The sequence below is a fragment of the Zalophus californianus genome, chromosome 12 (genome assembly GCF_009762305.2).
Source record: "Zalophus californianus isolate mZalCal1 chromosome 12, mZalCal1.pri.v2, whole genome shotgun sequence".
Lineage (NCBI taxonomy): Eukaryota > Metazoa > Chordata > Mammalia > Carnivora > Otariidae > Zalophus > Zalophus californianus.
In genome coordinates this window covers 21757474-21775888 of record NC_045606.1, presented here as the reverse complement: position 1 = coordinate 21775888, position 18415 = coordinate 21757474, and the positions used below count along the sequence as shown (strand labels likewise).

The 18415-nt window shown below is 36.0% G+C and overlaps 1 protein-coding gene across 3 annotated transcripts in view; it reads right to left on the bottom strand.

Moving 5' to 3' along the window:
- Positions 1–18415, bottom strand: part of PHTF2 (putative homeodomain transcription factor 2) — a 112789-nt gene that overhangs the window by 42228 nt on the left and 52146 nt on the right. The window contains exons 3-5 of one of the 3 annotated variants that reach the window (XM_027574515.2): positions 10057–10113; positions 3393–3462; positions 2655–2813 (exon numbers count right to left, since the gene is read on the bottom strand). In XM_027574515.2, coding sequence (XP_027430316.1) covers positions 2655–2813; positions 3393–3462; positions 10057–10113 — 286 coding nt within the window. Of the gene's footprint in view, positions 1–2654; positions 2814–3392; positions 3463–10056; positions 10114–18415 lie in introns of those variants that run through there. The other 2 variants (XM_027574516.2, XM_027574517.2) reach the window with 2 other exon arrangements.

Genomic DNA, 18415 nt, shown 5'->3' with positions numbered 1-18415 from the left:
CCCTGCCCCTCCTCAATTCAGAAGAAAAGGGGGACACATAAAGAAACAAAATACCTGTAATGGACTGAACTCTGCCCCCCCCATTCATATGCTGAAACCCTACAGCGTCTATGTGGATGTAGTAAAGGCTGAATGAAGTCATAAGGATGGAGCCTTAATCCAACAGCACTGATGTCCTTTTAAGACAAAGAGATACCAGAGATCTCTCTGCTCACACACAGCAGAAAGTCCATGGGAGGACACAGTGAGAAGGCAGCCATCCACAAGTCAGTAAGAGAAACTTCATCAGACACCAACCTGATGGCACACTGACGTCAGACTTCCAGCCTCCAGAACTGTGAGAAAATAAATCTCTGTTGCTTAAGTCACACAGTCTGTGGTATTTTGTTATGGCAGCCCAAGCCGACTAATACAATACCTATGAAGAGTGCTATAATGTGCACAGAAAGATCTATAGCTAAATTTGGGCGGGGGGGGGTTGGAAAAGGATTCTCAAAGAAGGTGGCAAGGGATGCCTAATCTAACTGAGAGAACAAGTAGATGCAGATTAGGTAAATATAAGGCAAAAGGGCCACCCAAACAAAGAGAGTTGCACATTCAAAGGCATATAGGATTTAAAACAACAACAAACAAAAACACCACAAAACAACACAAAAAAGAAAGAGCAAAGAGCTAATTTAGTCTGGTAAAACCTGGGGAGAGAGTCAACAAGGGACTGGCTAAAAAACTTGGCTTTCCTCTTGAAGGCAATGACAACTAGAAAGAGATTTAGACCTTAAGTGGCTGGTTTGAATTTGCAATTTAAAAGGTAAATGGATAGAAGGTAGAAGATACAAGGGCTCTTGGCAGTAATCTAGGTGAGAAATGATACAAGCAAAAAGCATAAATGGAGTTGAGAATACATAGTTGCGATACTTAAAAGGCATGCAATTGAAGTAAAAACCTATACAAAAACCAAATCTGACTGCACATGATTCTTTCTACCTTTTAGGAGGTAAGGGTGGGATAGAGAATGAGGTAACTCAGAGCGCTGCGCCTTACTTTTATATGCAAAGAGATGGAGGCACAGGGGTTTCGAGAGGTACCAGCAGATTCCTGAGGGTCATTAAGGGTCATATCATCACTTTGTCACTGGCTGTGACTCGAAGCAGGTTAAGTCACTTCTTTGATTTGGTAGGAGAATATTCAGTGTTCACCACTTAAAATGTTAAACTTTGGTTCTGAACTGAAAAATATCTTTTTCATGTCTGATCTAACCTGTCTTCCTTATTTAACGTAGACAAGCCAGTAAGTGAATTTCAGATACAATATGTGAACGTCTAGTTACAATGGAAACTAGTCATCATAATAGCAAAAAAACAGCAAAAATCTTAAGTGTCCAACACTGATGTAGGATAGGTATTTTACAATAATTTAAAAATGTATTTTTAAGACTCTGATACTTGTGATGACATAAGGCAAAAAAATACAATTGTTTATATAGAATAATCTCAACATTTAAAAATGTTACAAAGTAAACTGAAAGGCAAGATTATGGGTGGGTTTTTTGTTTTTTTCCTACATTTCCTGCAATGAACATTTATTTATCATTTCTTCAATCAGAAACACACACATACTCTACTGATAAAAATCACAAATCTTCAGAGTTCAGTCCCTTTTATGTATATAAGATGTACCCTGGCTTCGAAGAAACAACGTTACCTAAATAAAAGCCTGTAGGTTTTATTACATTTTCATTTACTTAAAAGACATTTATCTGAAAAAAAAAGTTATTTATCTTTTTACTTAGAGTTTGTTGATAAAACATATTTAAATAATCATTCAAGGTTACAACGATGTTTTTAAAAAAGCAAGACATTAGAAAGACTGAAAGGGTACCCACTAAATTAAAATCATTGCTTTTATTAGACTGCAGGGATGTGAGTGGTGTCTCCACGCCCCCAAGTGTGTGACGGCGCCGTGTAGTACGCGTTACATGCTGCGGCTCTGACTGGGCACCAGAGTGCTGCTGTGGGGGGAGCCAACGTGACGGACTGCGCGCGTGTGACTCGGTAGTCAGAATGCTGAGACTTGAATCTGGACTCTCCTGCACCTGCAAACTGCAACTTTGCGCCCTCAGGTCCTTCGGGTCCCCTTTCTATCAGCTAGGCAGAATACCAGTATTTACACTTCCCTGCATGGTGGCTGTGAGAATTAAATGAGAATCTGAAGAGCACTCAGAAAATGGGGTACAGACTCTTCAGTACAGAATGAGGAGTCTCAGAACACCGTGGTCAAAAGAAAAGAGAAACCATGGCTGAGACAGGAAAAATGAACTCATACCGCTTGTATAAAAAAAGACTAGCGTGGTAGGTATATGTGGTATGTATGTGCATTTGAAGAGACTTTCTAGTTGTTAAGTTCCTCTCAATCTGTATTTTTCTTTAGCCATCCACAGATTCTAATTTTCAAAAAATTATACTGGAAAATAACTGCTTTGTTTTCTCAAACATTTTTAATACCAAACCAGCTGTGTCTTACTAAATGAAATATCACAATAAAGGTGTATCTTCATACTCAGTACAATAAGTATATGTTTAAAAAGCCTTAGTAACCCTAAAAACATAACATCCTAAAAGTTAAAAGCAAAATGAATTTCTACCATTTAATTATACCTTGCAGAAGATAAAGGACAAGAAGCCAGAAAAAGATGACTTTTGATGTTACTTGTAACCACCACCGGAAGAAAAAGGGGAAAAACACAACTCGAACAATTCCCTTTCTAGTCAGAGAAGTCCAAGGACTTTCAGGTTTTGCCTTAGCAAATGCAGACCCTGAAAAAGGTAAAATAAAATGACAGAGTACATTTATCATTCTTTAATTTCCTTAGAGAAAAAATTTCAACATTTGAAGAACAAAAAGCTATGTCTAATTTTATTTTGTATTACACTGTGAGTGAGAAATGCCCAATTTTGGGTAGTACACAGAGTTTAAAAACATTCTTCATGCTATCATATTAATATGAACTCAGGTACTCTGAAAAAAAACTATTTTAACTGAAATAACAGCAAAATTTCTCCCACATATTTTATATATATAAGACAATGTTCGAATGTCAGTTCCAATTAGGAATTAAAAGTTACCACTTTGATTTTTATAATCAAGCCATACAGCTTGCTAAGCAAACACAAGCTGGTTTTCTTTTCTTTTTATTATTTCTTGGACTGATCTCTAGTGGGAGTAAAGACTAGTCAGTGGTATTTAAATACCTCCGTTATCTCTTGTACGACTCCTGCCTTCACTTATGCTTGCATTGCTTTTATTTCTACAAACATGTATCTAACCCACTTTGAATTCTGTTTCTTCAAGGTCAATTTCTAATTGCATTAAGCTTTTATTTATTCAAGACTCACCTCTTACAAGATCAACATCTATGAGGTCTGGTTTCACATGCGCTGTTTTCTTTGGTTTATTCCTTAAACCCTATAATACATTAAAGTAGTATTGGTAAGAGAGTAGATCTTAGAAGTCCTCATCACAAGAAAAAAAAAATCTTTGTGACTGAGTATGGGGATGGATGTTAACTACTTATTGTGGTATCATTTCTCAATACACACAATGTATTTCTCAATATATATAAATATTGAATCATGCTGTATACCTAAAAGTAATAAAATCTATATGTCAATTATACCTCAATAAAAAATAGTACTGGAATTCAATAGATATATTTTTAAATCCAGAATAACAGAAAATAATCAAATTCTAAAGATTTCAATTAAAAAAAACTTAATATACTGGAGAAATATAACACATTGTATATTTGTTACAAATGGAATGTAATTGTAGTATTGAATACATTTTATTGCTTTACAAAAGGATAAATTTAGGGATGTGTGTAACAGGAGAGGCCTGTTTATTACTAAAAGGAAAATTCTAGAACAAAGACTATCACTACCACTCAATTTGGATGTACAGTCTGAGATGGTCCACGAGACTGTGCTGGCCCCAGATTTGCACAGGCTGGCTAGGAGAGCAGGGGCCCTGAAAGGCCCCCAAAGTGTGATGCTGGGGGCATTGCTGCAAGAAGCAGTGGCTCACAAAGCTGGGGACAGACGGGGATGCAGACTTCTCAGCTGATGCCAGCATGTGGGGATGGTATTAGCTGAGACCCAGAGAGGATGATGCTCAGGGTCGCCACTATGTTCACATGCCAACCACTAACGAGACCACGATGCCACCTAATCACCTTAGAACTTAGACGCCATGCCCAGGCGGAGGAGGAAGAGGGAAAAGCAGGAGTCACAAATTGAATTAGTTTACACTCAGAATTACTGAACACTAAGTTTCTGCCACCAGTGTACAGAGTGGGAATAAGGGTAGGGAATAAGGCCAGAGATCAAAATCGTTGAAAAAAAAAAAAAAAACTACACTTAAAACTAGGATGTTAAGAATTGGAAGAGCTTAGGCTAAATTCCTCAGGAGCCAAATAGAGGCTGAGATATGAGACGCAGTGTTTAGAGGATTTGTTTACTATTCATTCAATTAATCAAGTATGCAGTAAATTCTGTTTGGTCCTGATCCAAAAAACAATGACCCCTAAGGTAAAAATTTAGTTAAGTACTGTTTGCATCTAAAACAAAGAAGAGGAGACTATTTGAGCTCAGAATTAACTGAGATATTTAAACCAAAATGTATCCTGAAATCAAGAAGCAATTAACTGCCAAACCCTTCCAAACAGTCTGTCCATGTGAAGTTGAAAACTACTCAGAGGTACAAAAACAAGAGAAGAAAAGAGTCAGGACAGAAGACATAGCCATGGTAATTTTATATATAGTCGGATCCTCATATTCATAGATTCTATATTTGCAAATTTATTTTATCCCCAAATCAATACTTGCTGTGCTTTTGCAGTCATTTGGAGACATGCACAAAGTAAGAGTGGCAAAAAATTTGAGTCACCCAATGTGCACATGGCAGCTGCAAACAAGGCAACAATCTGCTTTCTTATTTCAGCTCTCAGGCTGGAAATAAGTATCCTTTTCACAATTTAGTGCTGGGTCTTGCTTTTTTTGTACTTCTTGTTGGTAATCTTGTTGTTTAAAAATCGACCTCAAGCACAGTACAGAAGTGCGGTCTAGTGTTCTAAGTGTAAAGAAGACTGTGATATGCCGCACTGAGAAAATGCGCGCTAGATAAGCTCTATTTGGGCATGAATTATATAGTATCATTGGCCATGAGTTCAGTTGTTAATGCATCAACAATATCTATTAAACAAGGTGTCTTTCAACAGAAACATACATAAAACAAGGATATGTACTGATCACCTGACGAAGGTGTTATGACTAGAGGTGGAGCAGTGGTATTTGCTAATTCAGTGTTCATGGTGACGTCACAGAATGTAACTCCTGCGAATAACGAGACTTGACTGCACCTGTACTTCATTTCCCATTTTAATGTCATGATAGAGTGGCTTGCAGACTATGAACCACCCCCAATATTTTGCAAATTGGAAAAGCAATTCTAATAATACAAATATGTAAAAACAAAATTTCATTAATAGAGCACTATTTAGATTTGGTATGAAGTTTGAGATTTAACCTTTATTACTGCCAACAAACGTGAAAACAGTAACATATTTTGATTTGCTTCTTTTATACATTCTTTTTCTAATAATTTGAAAATAATCTTATTGCCAATGTTTTATGACAAATCTGAAGCTTAATTTACTGCTGTATACTTAAAATTTTTATCAGGTTGCTTTAAGAACTTAAATTCCTTATGAGAAGAACAGTAAATTAACTTGATTTATGCAACTGTGTTGTTTTTCAATATGTTCATTCTTCTTGACCTTTTTCTATGTGGTTCATTTCCTATTTAATATTTTATTAAAACATTTATTTTGAGCTACATTGTAGAGTCACAGCACAACTGCCATTTTTACTGACTGATTGATTTTGAGAGAGAGAGAGTGAGAGAGTTTGTGCTCATGAACAGGGGAAGGGGCGAGGACAGAAGGAGAGGGAGAGAGCAAATATTAAACAGGCTCCACGCCCAGTGAAGAGACTGACACAGGGCTCAATCTCACAACCCTGAGATCATGACCTGAGCCAAAATCAAGAGTCGGATGCTTGGGGCATCCTGGTGGCTCAGTCGTTAAGCGCCTGCCTTCGGCTCAGGGTCATGATCCCAGGTTCCTGGGATCAAGCCCCGCATTGGGCTCCCTGCTCAACCGGAAGCCTACTTCTTCCTCCCCCACTCCCACTGCTTGTGTTCCCACTCTCACTGTCTCTATCTCTGTCAAATAAATAAATAAATCTTAAAAAAAAAAGTCGATGCTTAATTGACTAAGCCACCCAGGTACCCCTTATTTATTTTATTTTATTTATTTTATTTTTTATAATTGCCAATTTTGATAAAACTCCCCTTCATGGTAACCTATCAGAATATTTAGAGGGTTTAAAGTAAGAAAAACAGGGGTGCCTGGGTGGCTCAGTCAGCTAAGCAGCTGCCTTCAGCTCAGGTCATGATCCCAGGGTCCTGAGATCATGCCCTGCGTTGGGCTCCCTGCTCAGCAGAGTCTGCTTCTCCCTCTTCCTCTGCCTGCCGCTCTGCCTACTTGTGCTCTCTCTCTCTCTGTCAAATAAGTAAATAAATAAAAACCTTTAAAAAATAAATAAAATAAAATAAGAAAAACAAAGAAAATTTCACTGATAAATCTTCTAACATTAATGATTTTAAACACCAAACTAAGGTATCAGCACCCATATATAAGCATTCATAAAATCTGATTTTAAGTAAGTAGATATTTTAAGTTGGAAAATTTTAAATTGGTTTAAACTATATTCATGCAAAATAGCATAGCTTTCAGGACATCAAAAAGTTTAAATGAACAATCAAAAAATGAAAACTAAGTTCCAAAGAAAAGATTTAATAACTACTGACTTAACTAGAAAGTAGAAACAATCAGGCACTATAAATACAATTACTCTCCAAGAATCTAAGTAGTATATTCTTTTTTTTTTTTTAAGATTTTATTTATTTGACAGAGACAGGCACAGCGAGAGAGGGAACACAAGCAGGGGAAGTGGGAGAGGGAGAAGAAGGCTTCCCGTGGAGCAGGGAGTCCGATGCGGGGCTCGATCCCAGGACTCTGGGATCATGACCTGAGCCGAAGGCAGACGCTTAAGGACTGAGCCAGCCAGGTGCCCCCTGGTAATATATTCTTTATTGAATATACACTTAAACTCTTACAGTACATTCCTAAGGCACAATAACACAAATTGTATGAAGTTTTGTATTTTTTTAAATCTGTAAGTACACAGCTAATGTTGAGCCAAAAAGCTTATAACAGCTGTTTAGATTTAGAAAGTACTTCTGTTCAATGATGCAGACATCCCATACTTGGAACTAGTATAATACTGTGACTCCACCAAAGGACGTAACCACCAGTTTCACTTTCCAGAAATCCTATTTAGTTTCCCCCATCCTGTTTTTCCTCTGTAATGACTTTAAATAGCAGGGTTCTTTTTACTGAAGCTTTATAACTCTACTAAGTATGAAAATGGGGGAAATTCCACATTTACTTTTAAATTTGGGTCAAGGTGAACAGAAAGTGGAAGTTTTTGGTTATAATTTCTAAAATGTTTAAAAAAATAATTTGCAACTTACAGAAAACTTCAGCAATATTAACTAAGGGTCTTCAATTTTAAAAAAATAAACATCTCCAAAGAATATATTTTGATTTCTTTAAAGTTGCTGCTCACTGCTGTGACAGACAATTGAGTAGAGAGGACAAACTCAATGCATTCCGTATAGTGTTTTCTAAGTACCTGGTCCTTAGAAACCTTGGGTTTCTTTTTAAGTCAAATATTAATATTAATACACCACAGTTATTTCTCTACCTTTCTTAGAATAAATGCAAAATTATTTTACACAATAAATAATTTGCCTCCACTAAAATGTTTAGCAAGAATGGAATGTTTTAGGCTTATCAACAAATTGACCCCTTTAATTCAAAATAATAAGAGTAAGCTTAATACTGTTTTTAATTCTTCACTTACTATTACAAAATACTATCTTTAAAGGGAGATATATTTCAGAAAAAAAGTTATAGTTCTTAGCCTTCTCCAAGTTCATCCTGTCAGTGTACCAAGGAACAGCTAATATAATTCTCCGTTACCCTAACCTCTATTTAGGAATTAAAATAGTTCTAAAAGTGAGGAATGTAGCATTTTGTGATGAACGGATTAAAAGGTTTCAAGGCATCTTACTAAACCTGCATGCTGCTCTTCACTTGCTTGAGTATTCTTACTCTTCATGATACTCTTGCCAGACTACCGTCTCATGGATCTCTTACCTCCCTCACTTACATCTCTCCCTTTACTTATCCATTAACTGTTGTTTCCCAGTGTTCTGTTCTCAGCCTTTTCCTGTCATCAACCAGGGTAAATCTCACTCCTATAGCTGTACTGATATGATGTGTTATAACAGATAATATACACAGCACACATACACACACACTCTCATACTGAGGACTCCCACACCTCTCTCCCAAGTACCATCTGAATATTTCTAAAGCACAATTTTAAATCTGCTCCTCTTCAGGTATTTCCCATCACACTTGGTGCTGCCTGAGTGAAGTTTCTAAAACACAAATTTAATCAGGTAACATTTTCTGTTTAAAATCCTTCAATTTCTCCCTCATTGTTTTCCAGATTATGTCCAAACTCTCCCGGGTGAGGCAGTCAAGGCATGCTCAATCTGACTCCCCTTTTCTTTCCTAGTTTCAGGCTTACCCACCCCAATCTCCTTCCTCCGTCCACCTATTACCAGTCAAGCTCCTTGAGGATTCCTCTGTCAGTCCTCCTTCTTTCCTGCATGTTTATTTTCATACGCTCTTCATTCTGTCTGGAATGTTTTCCTCATTCTTCCTAATGTCTGTCAAACTCAGCTCATGAGTCACTTCCTCTGTGAAGTTTTTCCTAACCTTCCCAGGGCTGCTTCCCCCTGCACTCCCCAACAGAGACCTAAACTGAATCAATCTCATTTGTAATTATGAATCTCATCTACAAAATTATAATCCATTCCATCTTTTCCATGATTTAATCCTGTATTTAACACATAGCAGGTGCTTATGGCAACTTTAATTCTTCATGAAAATAGTTCAAAGATTAAAATTGACCAATGGCAAAGAATCTTGCTCTTTATTATAGATGACTAAGTTGTCTAAACACTGAGATTTTTTTTGACAGATTTTTAAGAAACTATGGACACTGGTTTCCAATCTAACATAAACCTTTTCATACAAAATAGAAAATGTCAAGCCACTAAAGTAACATTCTCTGGGCTCAGATTAAATTTAGCTCGTGCAGGAACACACAGATTAGTACTATCTACGCAAATGAAAAATATAAAATTTATTATCAAAAAGGAGCAATTGCTGAGAAACAGAACAAATTTAGTTAAAAAAAATATTTTTCATGCTAGCCAGGTAGCCTATGAGAATGTCGTATCAGCATAAGTGATTACATGTTCAAGAAGAAACCACCTACTACAAAAACATTTCGATTAATGCTTTACTTTCCTAAGTTCTTTTAAGAAATGACCAACTCTTCAGCGACTCTACTTGCGTCCAAGTCATTCTGTTAGTAGCACCAAAAGCAGATCTCAATGAAGCAGAGCGGCATTTGACAGGATCATTCAGGCGGGAAAAGTCCTGAAACACTTACCAGTTTAATAAACTGTACAGAGCAATGACAGCATCAAAAGGGAGGAAAAGCAAACTAGAAGTATAAGGTGACAAGTGAAAGGGGAAGAGAGCTGATAAAAAAATCATTAGAAATTAAATTTTAAAAGAACAGAAAGATGCTAAAAAGCAAAAAAAAAAAAAAAAAAATCATCAGACGTAAAGACACATGACTATGCCAGCATTAGAGTTTACCTCTTTATTTACAAGTTTGGATAGAATAATATTTATACCTTAAAAGTGTATGGAAAGATAAAAGATAAAATGTGGTTAATAATCAATTTATAGAACTATGTTTCAGAATATACAAAATTAAATAAACTTGTTACCTTGATTTCTCTTTGTTCAACAGATTTTTCCCATATTTGTTGATCATATGCTCCAATCTATGAAAATAAATAAAATACAACACTGCATTAAGTGATCGCTGTTGGTGCCCGTCCAATAGGTATAACTCTGCTTGCACTATAAGCAACTCAGCGTTCATTCAGCACAGAGTAGATTCAGCTTTGTCTCAGACTTCTGGGATCGATATTGTACTGCAGTAGTTCTCAAAGGTACAGTTTCAGGACCAGCAGTTTTAGCATCACCTGGGAACTTGCTGAAAATGCAAACTCTCTGGCCTCACCCCAGAGCTGCTGAATCAGTAATATGGCTGTGGCACCCAACTATCTGTGTTTTAAAAATTCCTCTAGATGATTCTGATATACTACTAAAGTTTGAGAACCACTGCCCTAGGGAATCCTTGATTTTAAATAAACATAGCTCTGGTACCTCCAAGAAAAAACTACCAATAATAAATGTTTTATGGAGTTATTTTTAAAGAAAAAAATACAAATGTTCTACAGAATTAAAAATTCATAAACATGTAGGTCATAGTTACCACTTGGGTTACAGTTTAAACTGGAAAATAGTCTTGAAAGCGACTGAAGACACAGGGTAAACATCAAGAAGTAGAATTCCTTTTAGCTTCTATGCCCATCGCTCTCAGATGCTGGAAAGTTCTCTGAACTATACCTTCACCTGGGCAGGATGAACAAACCATTTTTACTCTCTGTCTCTAAGTTCTTTGCTGTTAACACCTATTGTCTCCAGCACCTTAATTCCCAATGTCCAACGGGACACTGAAATGGGTCATTAGCTTATAGTTTTAACTGAGGATTTTCACTTTTAGCGTTAAATGAAAATTAGAATCCTGAGAATTTAAAATCACTTCAGTTAATTACAATTATGAGATGAGACAGAGACCAGAGACAGGCAGATATATTATGAGGATATTCAGGAAAGAGTATTTTCTGACTTACAACATCATTCTACCCAGAAGTCTTTTTTATCTACAACATTCTTTAAAATCTTGTTTCAAGAAATGAGAAATTGAGAATCCAAGCTGGTTTAAAGACAGACATGAAGGGGGTAGAATAAAATAATTATATGACTCCATAAGTGCCCTTCATTTCTATTATTCTCTCTTACACATCATCTTATTCGTACTAATTTCTCTGGTCTGTTAAATCCTTTTCTCTTTTTCATCAATTTCCTGTGATTCCTTTCTTATTTTTAAAATCACTTTGTCATATAATATACCCTGCAAATTAAAATCTTAGAACACTTAGACCAAGCCACATGGACTGAACAATTCACTTAGATGTAAACAAAATTGCCAAGAGTCTCTCTCTAAAACAGGACAGATTAGCAATAACCAATTGGTTGGACTTAATGGCCGAGCTGACCTGCAGTGACTAGCTGTCCTTTACCCTCCTAAATTTTAAATTCAATCAATCATCCTCCTTAAAATCAAAAAAGTTAAGCATGGGGACACAGATTCCACAAGAGCAATTCTGCTTTAACTTGATAATTCAGAATGACTGGGTTTAATTCAATCAACATTTATATTTATTTTTTTTAAGATTTTATTTATTCATTTGAGACACAGAGATACAGAGAAAGAGAGGGGGAGAGGCAGAGGGAGAGGGAGAAGCAGGCTTCTTACTGAGCCAGGAGCCAGACACGGGACTTGATCCCAGAACCCTGGGATCATGACCTGAGCCAAAGGCAGACGCCTAACCATCTGAGCCACACAGGTGCCCCAACATTTATTTTTTTAAATGTGCAACTATTTCAATGGCACTGCATACTTTTTAGTGAAACAATAACCCAAACTAATAAAGAATAGGTACCTATATGTTTTAATGATTATTTTGACAGTATTTTGTTTTGATGTATAAAAGAATGTACTAAATTCTCTTTAAAAAGAACTCTTTTTATTTCAAAATGACAAGAACATGGACATGGAAATATATGTCTTACAATCTTAAAATCAGGGAAAATAAAATAATGCATATGCAAAAAAACAAATCAGAAATGCATTGTCAATCCTTGGCCTACCTAGGTTTGATGCAATCCCAGCAAGGTACTCAATAGCTCCAGGCTTAAAAAGGTTCAGAAAGTCTAATAAGTCTTGCAGGGAAGCTGTGGCTAAAAGTGGAAAAGCTTTTTGAAGGCCAAGGTACTTGTAAATAGCAGAATGTAACCCTAAAAAAAGGACAGTGGTGGTGAGGGATAGTCCTATAAAAAGGATAAAGATGGCTTATTTTATTGGAGAGTCCATTTTTTTTTCCAAAGGCTTGATGATGGGTTATCTTAACCTTTCTTTAAAAAAAAAAAAAAAATAGGGCACCTGGGTGGCTCAGATGGTTAAGCGTCTGCCTTCGGCTCAGGTCATGATCCCAGGGTCCTGGGATCGAGTCCCGCATCGGGCTCCCTGCTCCTTGGGAGCCTGCTTCTCCCTCTGCCTCTCTCTCTCTCTGTCTCTCATGAATAAATAAATAAAATCTTTAAAAAAAAAAAATAGATAAATGTCACTGTCCATTACAAGCAATTAAATGTCTCTCCAGTGGAGACATCAGTTTTCTTTTGCAGCATTTTTGTTTTAAAAATACTACCAGATACACTTTCAGTTACATAAACAAATAGGCCACTTTCTTGAAAAACACTGTGAGGGTGCCATGAACCTAAATGCGGGTGCTTTACATGGTCACAGCTCTGCTTGCTAATGCATATGCCATTAACAAATTAGTCTTAAATATAAACTCAGACTGAACTGTGTCTGTATCTTGGGACGTGCGTGTGGTACATCAGAGGCCTTGTGAAATCAGGGTGGTGGCAGGATGCCAGAAGGGACAGGGAAGGAATTCTAAAGATCCCTTCTGATCTAAAGCCTCATTTGATTCCATGATGAAATCTATCAAGATAGACTGGAACACCTGCCCCTGAGGTCAAGCTATTCCCCTGAAAGAAACATAATCTTCAGGACGCCTGGGTGGCTCAGTCGGTTAAGCAGCTGCCGTCAGGTCAGGTCATGATCTCAGAGTCCTGGGGTCAAGTCCCACATCAGGCTCCCTGCTCAGTGGGGAGTCTGCTTCTCACTCTCTCTCTGCCCCTCTCCCTTCCTGTGCTGTCTGTCTCTCTCTCTCTGACAAATAAATAAATAAATAAAATCTTAAAAAAAAAAAACATAATCTTCTGGTCAATCATCGTAGAGCAAGAAAAGAAGTGAAACAAACTGAAGAAGAGAAGAACCATCTGCTCAAGACTTAGGGTCAGGGATGAAGAATAACTTGTAGAGCTGTGCTAACAAAATAAAAAGCAAATAACAAATTTTCTAAAGGTTCTATTTCTATTCTACCTCTGACATACAGACACTTGGCAGACATGACTAAATCACCTAAACTTGAAACCGTTTCTTTCTTTTTTATTTTTTCTACAGAAAATTAAATCAAGAAGCTGAGTTCAATTATAGTTCTCTGCAAAAAATCAAGTCAAAAAATTACCTTTTTAAATTCCATACAAAAGATTAAAGGAATCTCAGTAGTAACATTTGTTTAACAGAACAGAAATTTTAATCAGATAATATGTTCTTCAACTGAGAAAAGAATATTATGTAACATTTTGGCTACTTCTACATTTCAGCTCTCCTAACATATTCTCCCCTGCCCCCCACAAAGCCTCCACTATTCAGGTATCTAGAAAAGTGGCCAACATTCTACAGAAACAAAAGGATATATATACACAAATAATGCTTTGTTGGTAGACAGACTTACAAATACCAAGCTAATTAGTGTATGAGTAGTTCTGTGGCCTTCCAACCATAGTCTTCATAACTGACAAGCTGTTTCAAGGAGGGAAAAACATTGCTTCGCTCATATTATGAGAGAAGACTCTTAAATCCCGATTTACATTTGATGTGCAGGCAACAACAGTTTTGTACATGTTAAGAAAGTTCATTCTCTGGTGCCTGACTATGGTAAGCAATTTTATTAACACTCTGGTTATTATTCCCACAGATGCCATGCACACCTTAAGCCTCCAGGGTCCTCTTACCCAACCAGAGCTGATCTTTTTTTTTTTTTAACTTGGTCCCTTTGCTCTCTACAAATTCATCCCGTGTCTTCAACAGCAGGTCTGACAACCCTATATTGATCTCTTACAATACTTCCCATAATGACAGTAAAGATAATTCTAAATTTCCTTCCCACAGGCTTTAATTCCTAATTACTGTGAGCATTACCTATCCTGGCAGAACATCTAGCCAATTACTTCAACTACTAAGACTGAAGCCATAAGATGCAAATATCTTTGTTTGCTATCTTCTCCATCTCTAGTATCCTTTTTCTCATCGATTGTTTCTAGTATTTTCTTTCCTCCTATTTTTATAAATGAACTTTCCACCTTTACATACAGAAGTTAAGACTGATTAAAAACAAACCAAAAAAAATAATAATAACTGAGGGAACAGCATCCTGAAAGTGTTAAAAAAATTTTTAAGGAAAAAATGAGAAGAAATTAAGACACTATAGTAATATCAAGTGAATTAAAATTGAATTAAATGAATACTATAGATATTTTCTGACCTCCTGAAGACTATCATAAAAGGAAAATGTATATGGTATAGATATGAAATTAATGTAGCTAATGTTACATTAAGTATATATGTAAATATAAAGTAGATATTTAGAAAGAAACATGAAAGCCATTAATAGAAATTATCTAAAAGAAGTATATAAGAGAACAACACTTTTACTTTCTTCTTTGTATTCACTGTTACTGTACCATTTTTTTTTCTAGTTAACACATATGTACTACTTTTATAAAGCAGGATTCTAATCCAAGTCTGGTAGACTCCAAATTAATTTGAACTAAGTATCTAAGAAATTAATGTTACTGTCACTAAAGAGTATCTTTACAGGGAATCCTCTACCTCTACCTGTCATCAGTCTAATTTTTCTACATTTCTGTACACTGAGACAAACAAAATGGGGCAGAGGAAAAGAGGGAGGACAAGGAGGGAAAGTCAGGGATGGAGAGGGATTGGTAAGTGGAGAAAAAGACTGTCTTTGTCTAGGTGTCTGCCAGAATCAGTCTTCTAAGAAAAAAAATATGTAATGAATATGATGGTATCAAGAGTACAAATGTTAAAACCCAGACAATTAGATGGTGAAATGAGAAACACATACCACTAAGGAATTCTAGAAAAGAAACGTTTGAAAAACAATTTGAAAAGCTACTCTTAGGTGATCCAGTTACCTCCTAGGTCATCATATTCAGAACAGCAGTGGCTCAGATATCAAAAGGCTAAAGAGAAGGTATCTTGCTTCAAAAAGGTAGTTACCAATAGTTTAATTAGATTAAGTGCTTAGATAAAAGATTTAGAGTTCACAAATAAATATAAGCTGGGCAAATAGAGGCCCAGATTTGCACACATATTTTAAGCATCTCATCTCCTTAGCAAATGAACAGATAGACCACAATACTATATATCAAAGTCCTAATTTTTCCTATCATTTTCTATCATGCTCAGTTTCATTTTTTGGAATCTCATTTCAGAAACTCTGAAAAGCAAGCTATTAATTCTCATAAACATCAAGTTTAATTCAAAAAGTTAACACAGAGTCCAAATCCCTTCCTAGCTTGGCGCACAGTAAACAGCAGAGGCCAATCGTGACCAGGACAAATGTAGTCCACCTTTGGTAGCAAGAGTGTGTGTTAAAAGCATGACAAGGATACAGGCTCAAGAATCTCTTGAGACCATTTCACCCTAAAAAAAACAAAAAAAACAACAGCAAATAAAAAGAAAGAGATGCCTTTCTCTTTGACCTTGCTGATTCTTTGCATCTCTAAAGTGACAGTAAATATATTCTATTTTTTTCTGTGACTATTTTTTGTACATACATCATCAACTACAAGACCCTTATAGGTAAAGGTCATATTGCTTTTACACTTACGACAAGTCCCATATTTTAATAGTGATTTAACAGCTGTACAACCAAAGATAATTTTTAACTTTGAGTCTTTTTTTTTAGAAAAATAGAAGTTATCAATCAGAAAATACCCTGTTATATTTGGAGTGTTGGTTTTTAAACTTTCGTTCTCTCATTGCCTTAGTTGATCAGCTTCCAATGTTTCCTGACAGGAGTAGAGAAGACTCCGGACTGTGTAAGAGAAGTGGATTTTTATCCTGCCTCCATCATGACTAGTCTTATGGTCCTGGCAAGTTTCTTGACCTCTGAGCGTCTGTAAAATGGGGACGACGAAACATACTTCACAGAACTAGAATGTGAAAAGGTGATGTCTGGTATATAGTTGGTGCTCTTTAAATATTAGTTCTTTCCTTTCTTGGTAAGTCAGTCTCTCTAAGCCTTAATACCTCATTTTTAAATTGATAAAGTTGACCTATACTTCAATTAATTTTATAACAGTATTTATATTCACTAATGATGATTTGAATAGCCACAATTGTTTAATGTGTGAGTATGGGGACAGAAAAGACTCATTACTACTATGAAAAAAAAGAAAGAACCAATAAAAGCAGCTAGAAATGCCTGAGCAAAAGGTACAAAGAAGAAAACAAAAATAAGGTGTGTGGAGATAAATGTCATATTCTTAATTAAAAACCAATGTTATACTTTTTTAAAGAATTGTTCACAGTTTAATTTTGTAAGACTGATGAATCACAGACCTGTACCTCTGAAACAAATAATACATTATATGTTAAAAAAAAAAAAGATAGTAGGAAGGGAAAAATGAGGGGGGAGGAAATCGGAGAGGAGGAAGAACCATGAGAGACTATGGACTCTGAGAAACAAACTGAGGGTTTTACGGGGGGGGGGGGATGGGTCAGCCTGGTGATGGGTATTAAGGAGGGCACGTATTGCATGGAGCACTGGGTGTTATACGCAAACAATGAATCATGGAACACTGCATCAAAAACTAATGATGTAATGTATGGTGACTAACATAATAAAATAAAATTAAAAAAAAAAAAGAACTGTTCACAGTTTATAAATGAAAACAGGGCTGTCAACACCCAAAACCTAATTTGCCCGGACACCTAAACTATGTAACTTTCATTCTCACAAGTTTGATAAAAAAGAGAAATTGAAGTGTGGAACATATAATAAAATTAAAGTTACTGAACAAAACAGTGACTCTGAGAATAAAATATCCAATGAAAGGAAACATATCTATAACCCCCCAAATGATGCTGTCACAGCGGACATTCTGAAATCAGACCTAGTACTTCTGTTCATATCACTAAAATATACTAAAGAAACTATTAGGGTCACTCAGAACTATTAGAATTATTGATTAACCTTGAGATAAATCTCTACCTAGCATTAGTAGAAACTAATTCTTCTGACAATTTTTAAACTTTTAATTTCAAAGTATAGCTCTCAAAGTTTATCAAATAGGTTTTCACTGTTATTTGCTCATAACTACTGCCTTTCAAACAGATTTCTCTACTGAATGCCTGGCAATATCTCTGAGTCCTTAAAACTGCTCCTGAAGAGCCTTGCTTCTAACCTATTATCTTGAAAGCAATTCCCCTTACTTCTCCATTTATATGCTCTCCTATTCTATTCTCGTTTCTTCACAATGTCCTATGTTAATCAACACACTGCGCAATGTTTGTGACCACCCATCATGTGCGTGCACACGCACCCCCTCCCCCCAGACCTACAGAAGTCAGACACTCAGGTGACTTTAACGATGAGGAACAAATGAGGAAGTTGAATCATTTAATTTTATGATATGAAGTATGAACAAGGATGACGTCAAAAAGGTGTGGTCTGAGGACATGGCAAGAGCCAGTAACTCTTTTGAATGTATAACAACTACCAAATTATTTTACCAAATCTTTAATTCTTCTGAATCAGTCTTTTCTTAGAACTCTAAAAAACATGAAAAGCCAAATCACAGAAGTCTCTTAATCCAACCATTAAAATATTCCTCTACAATTCTAGAGTTATTTGGGGGTAGGGGAGGACATGGATAAATATTAAAAGAAGTCTAAATCATGAAATAAACATGAATAATTATAAGCAAAAAGTTTCTTTGTAACCTTTTTGCTTCAACTGTCCTTTATTTCTTCTATTAGTTATTAGCAGAATCATATAATCAAATATGTTAACTACAGAAAAGAAAAGCTGCTTGAGAAAAAAATACAAAATTTTAAAAAGATTAAAATCCTTTTTTGGGGGGGAGGATACAACTTTTCAAGAATGAAAACAGATTTCTAGAATCCAATCAGTTTTAAAATACATTATCAAGCTAGCCTCTGACATTCAGACAGAAACACCGAAGTCTGAAAATATATTATTATCTGCAGATACTAAAATCTAGGTAATCAGC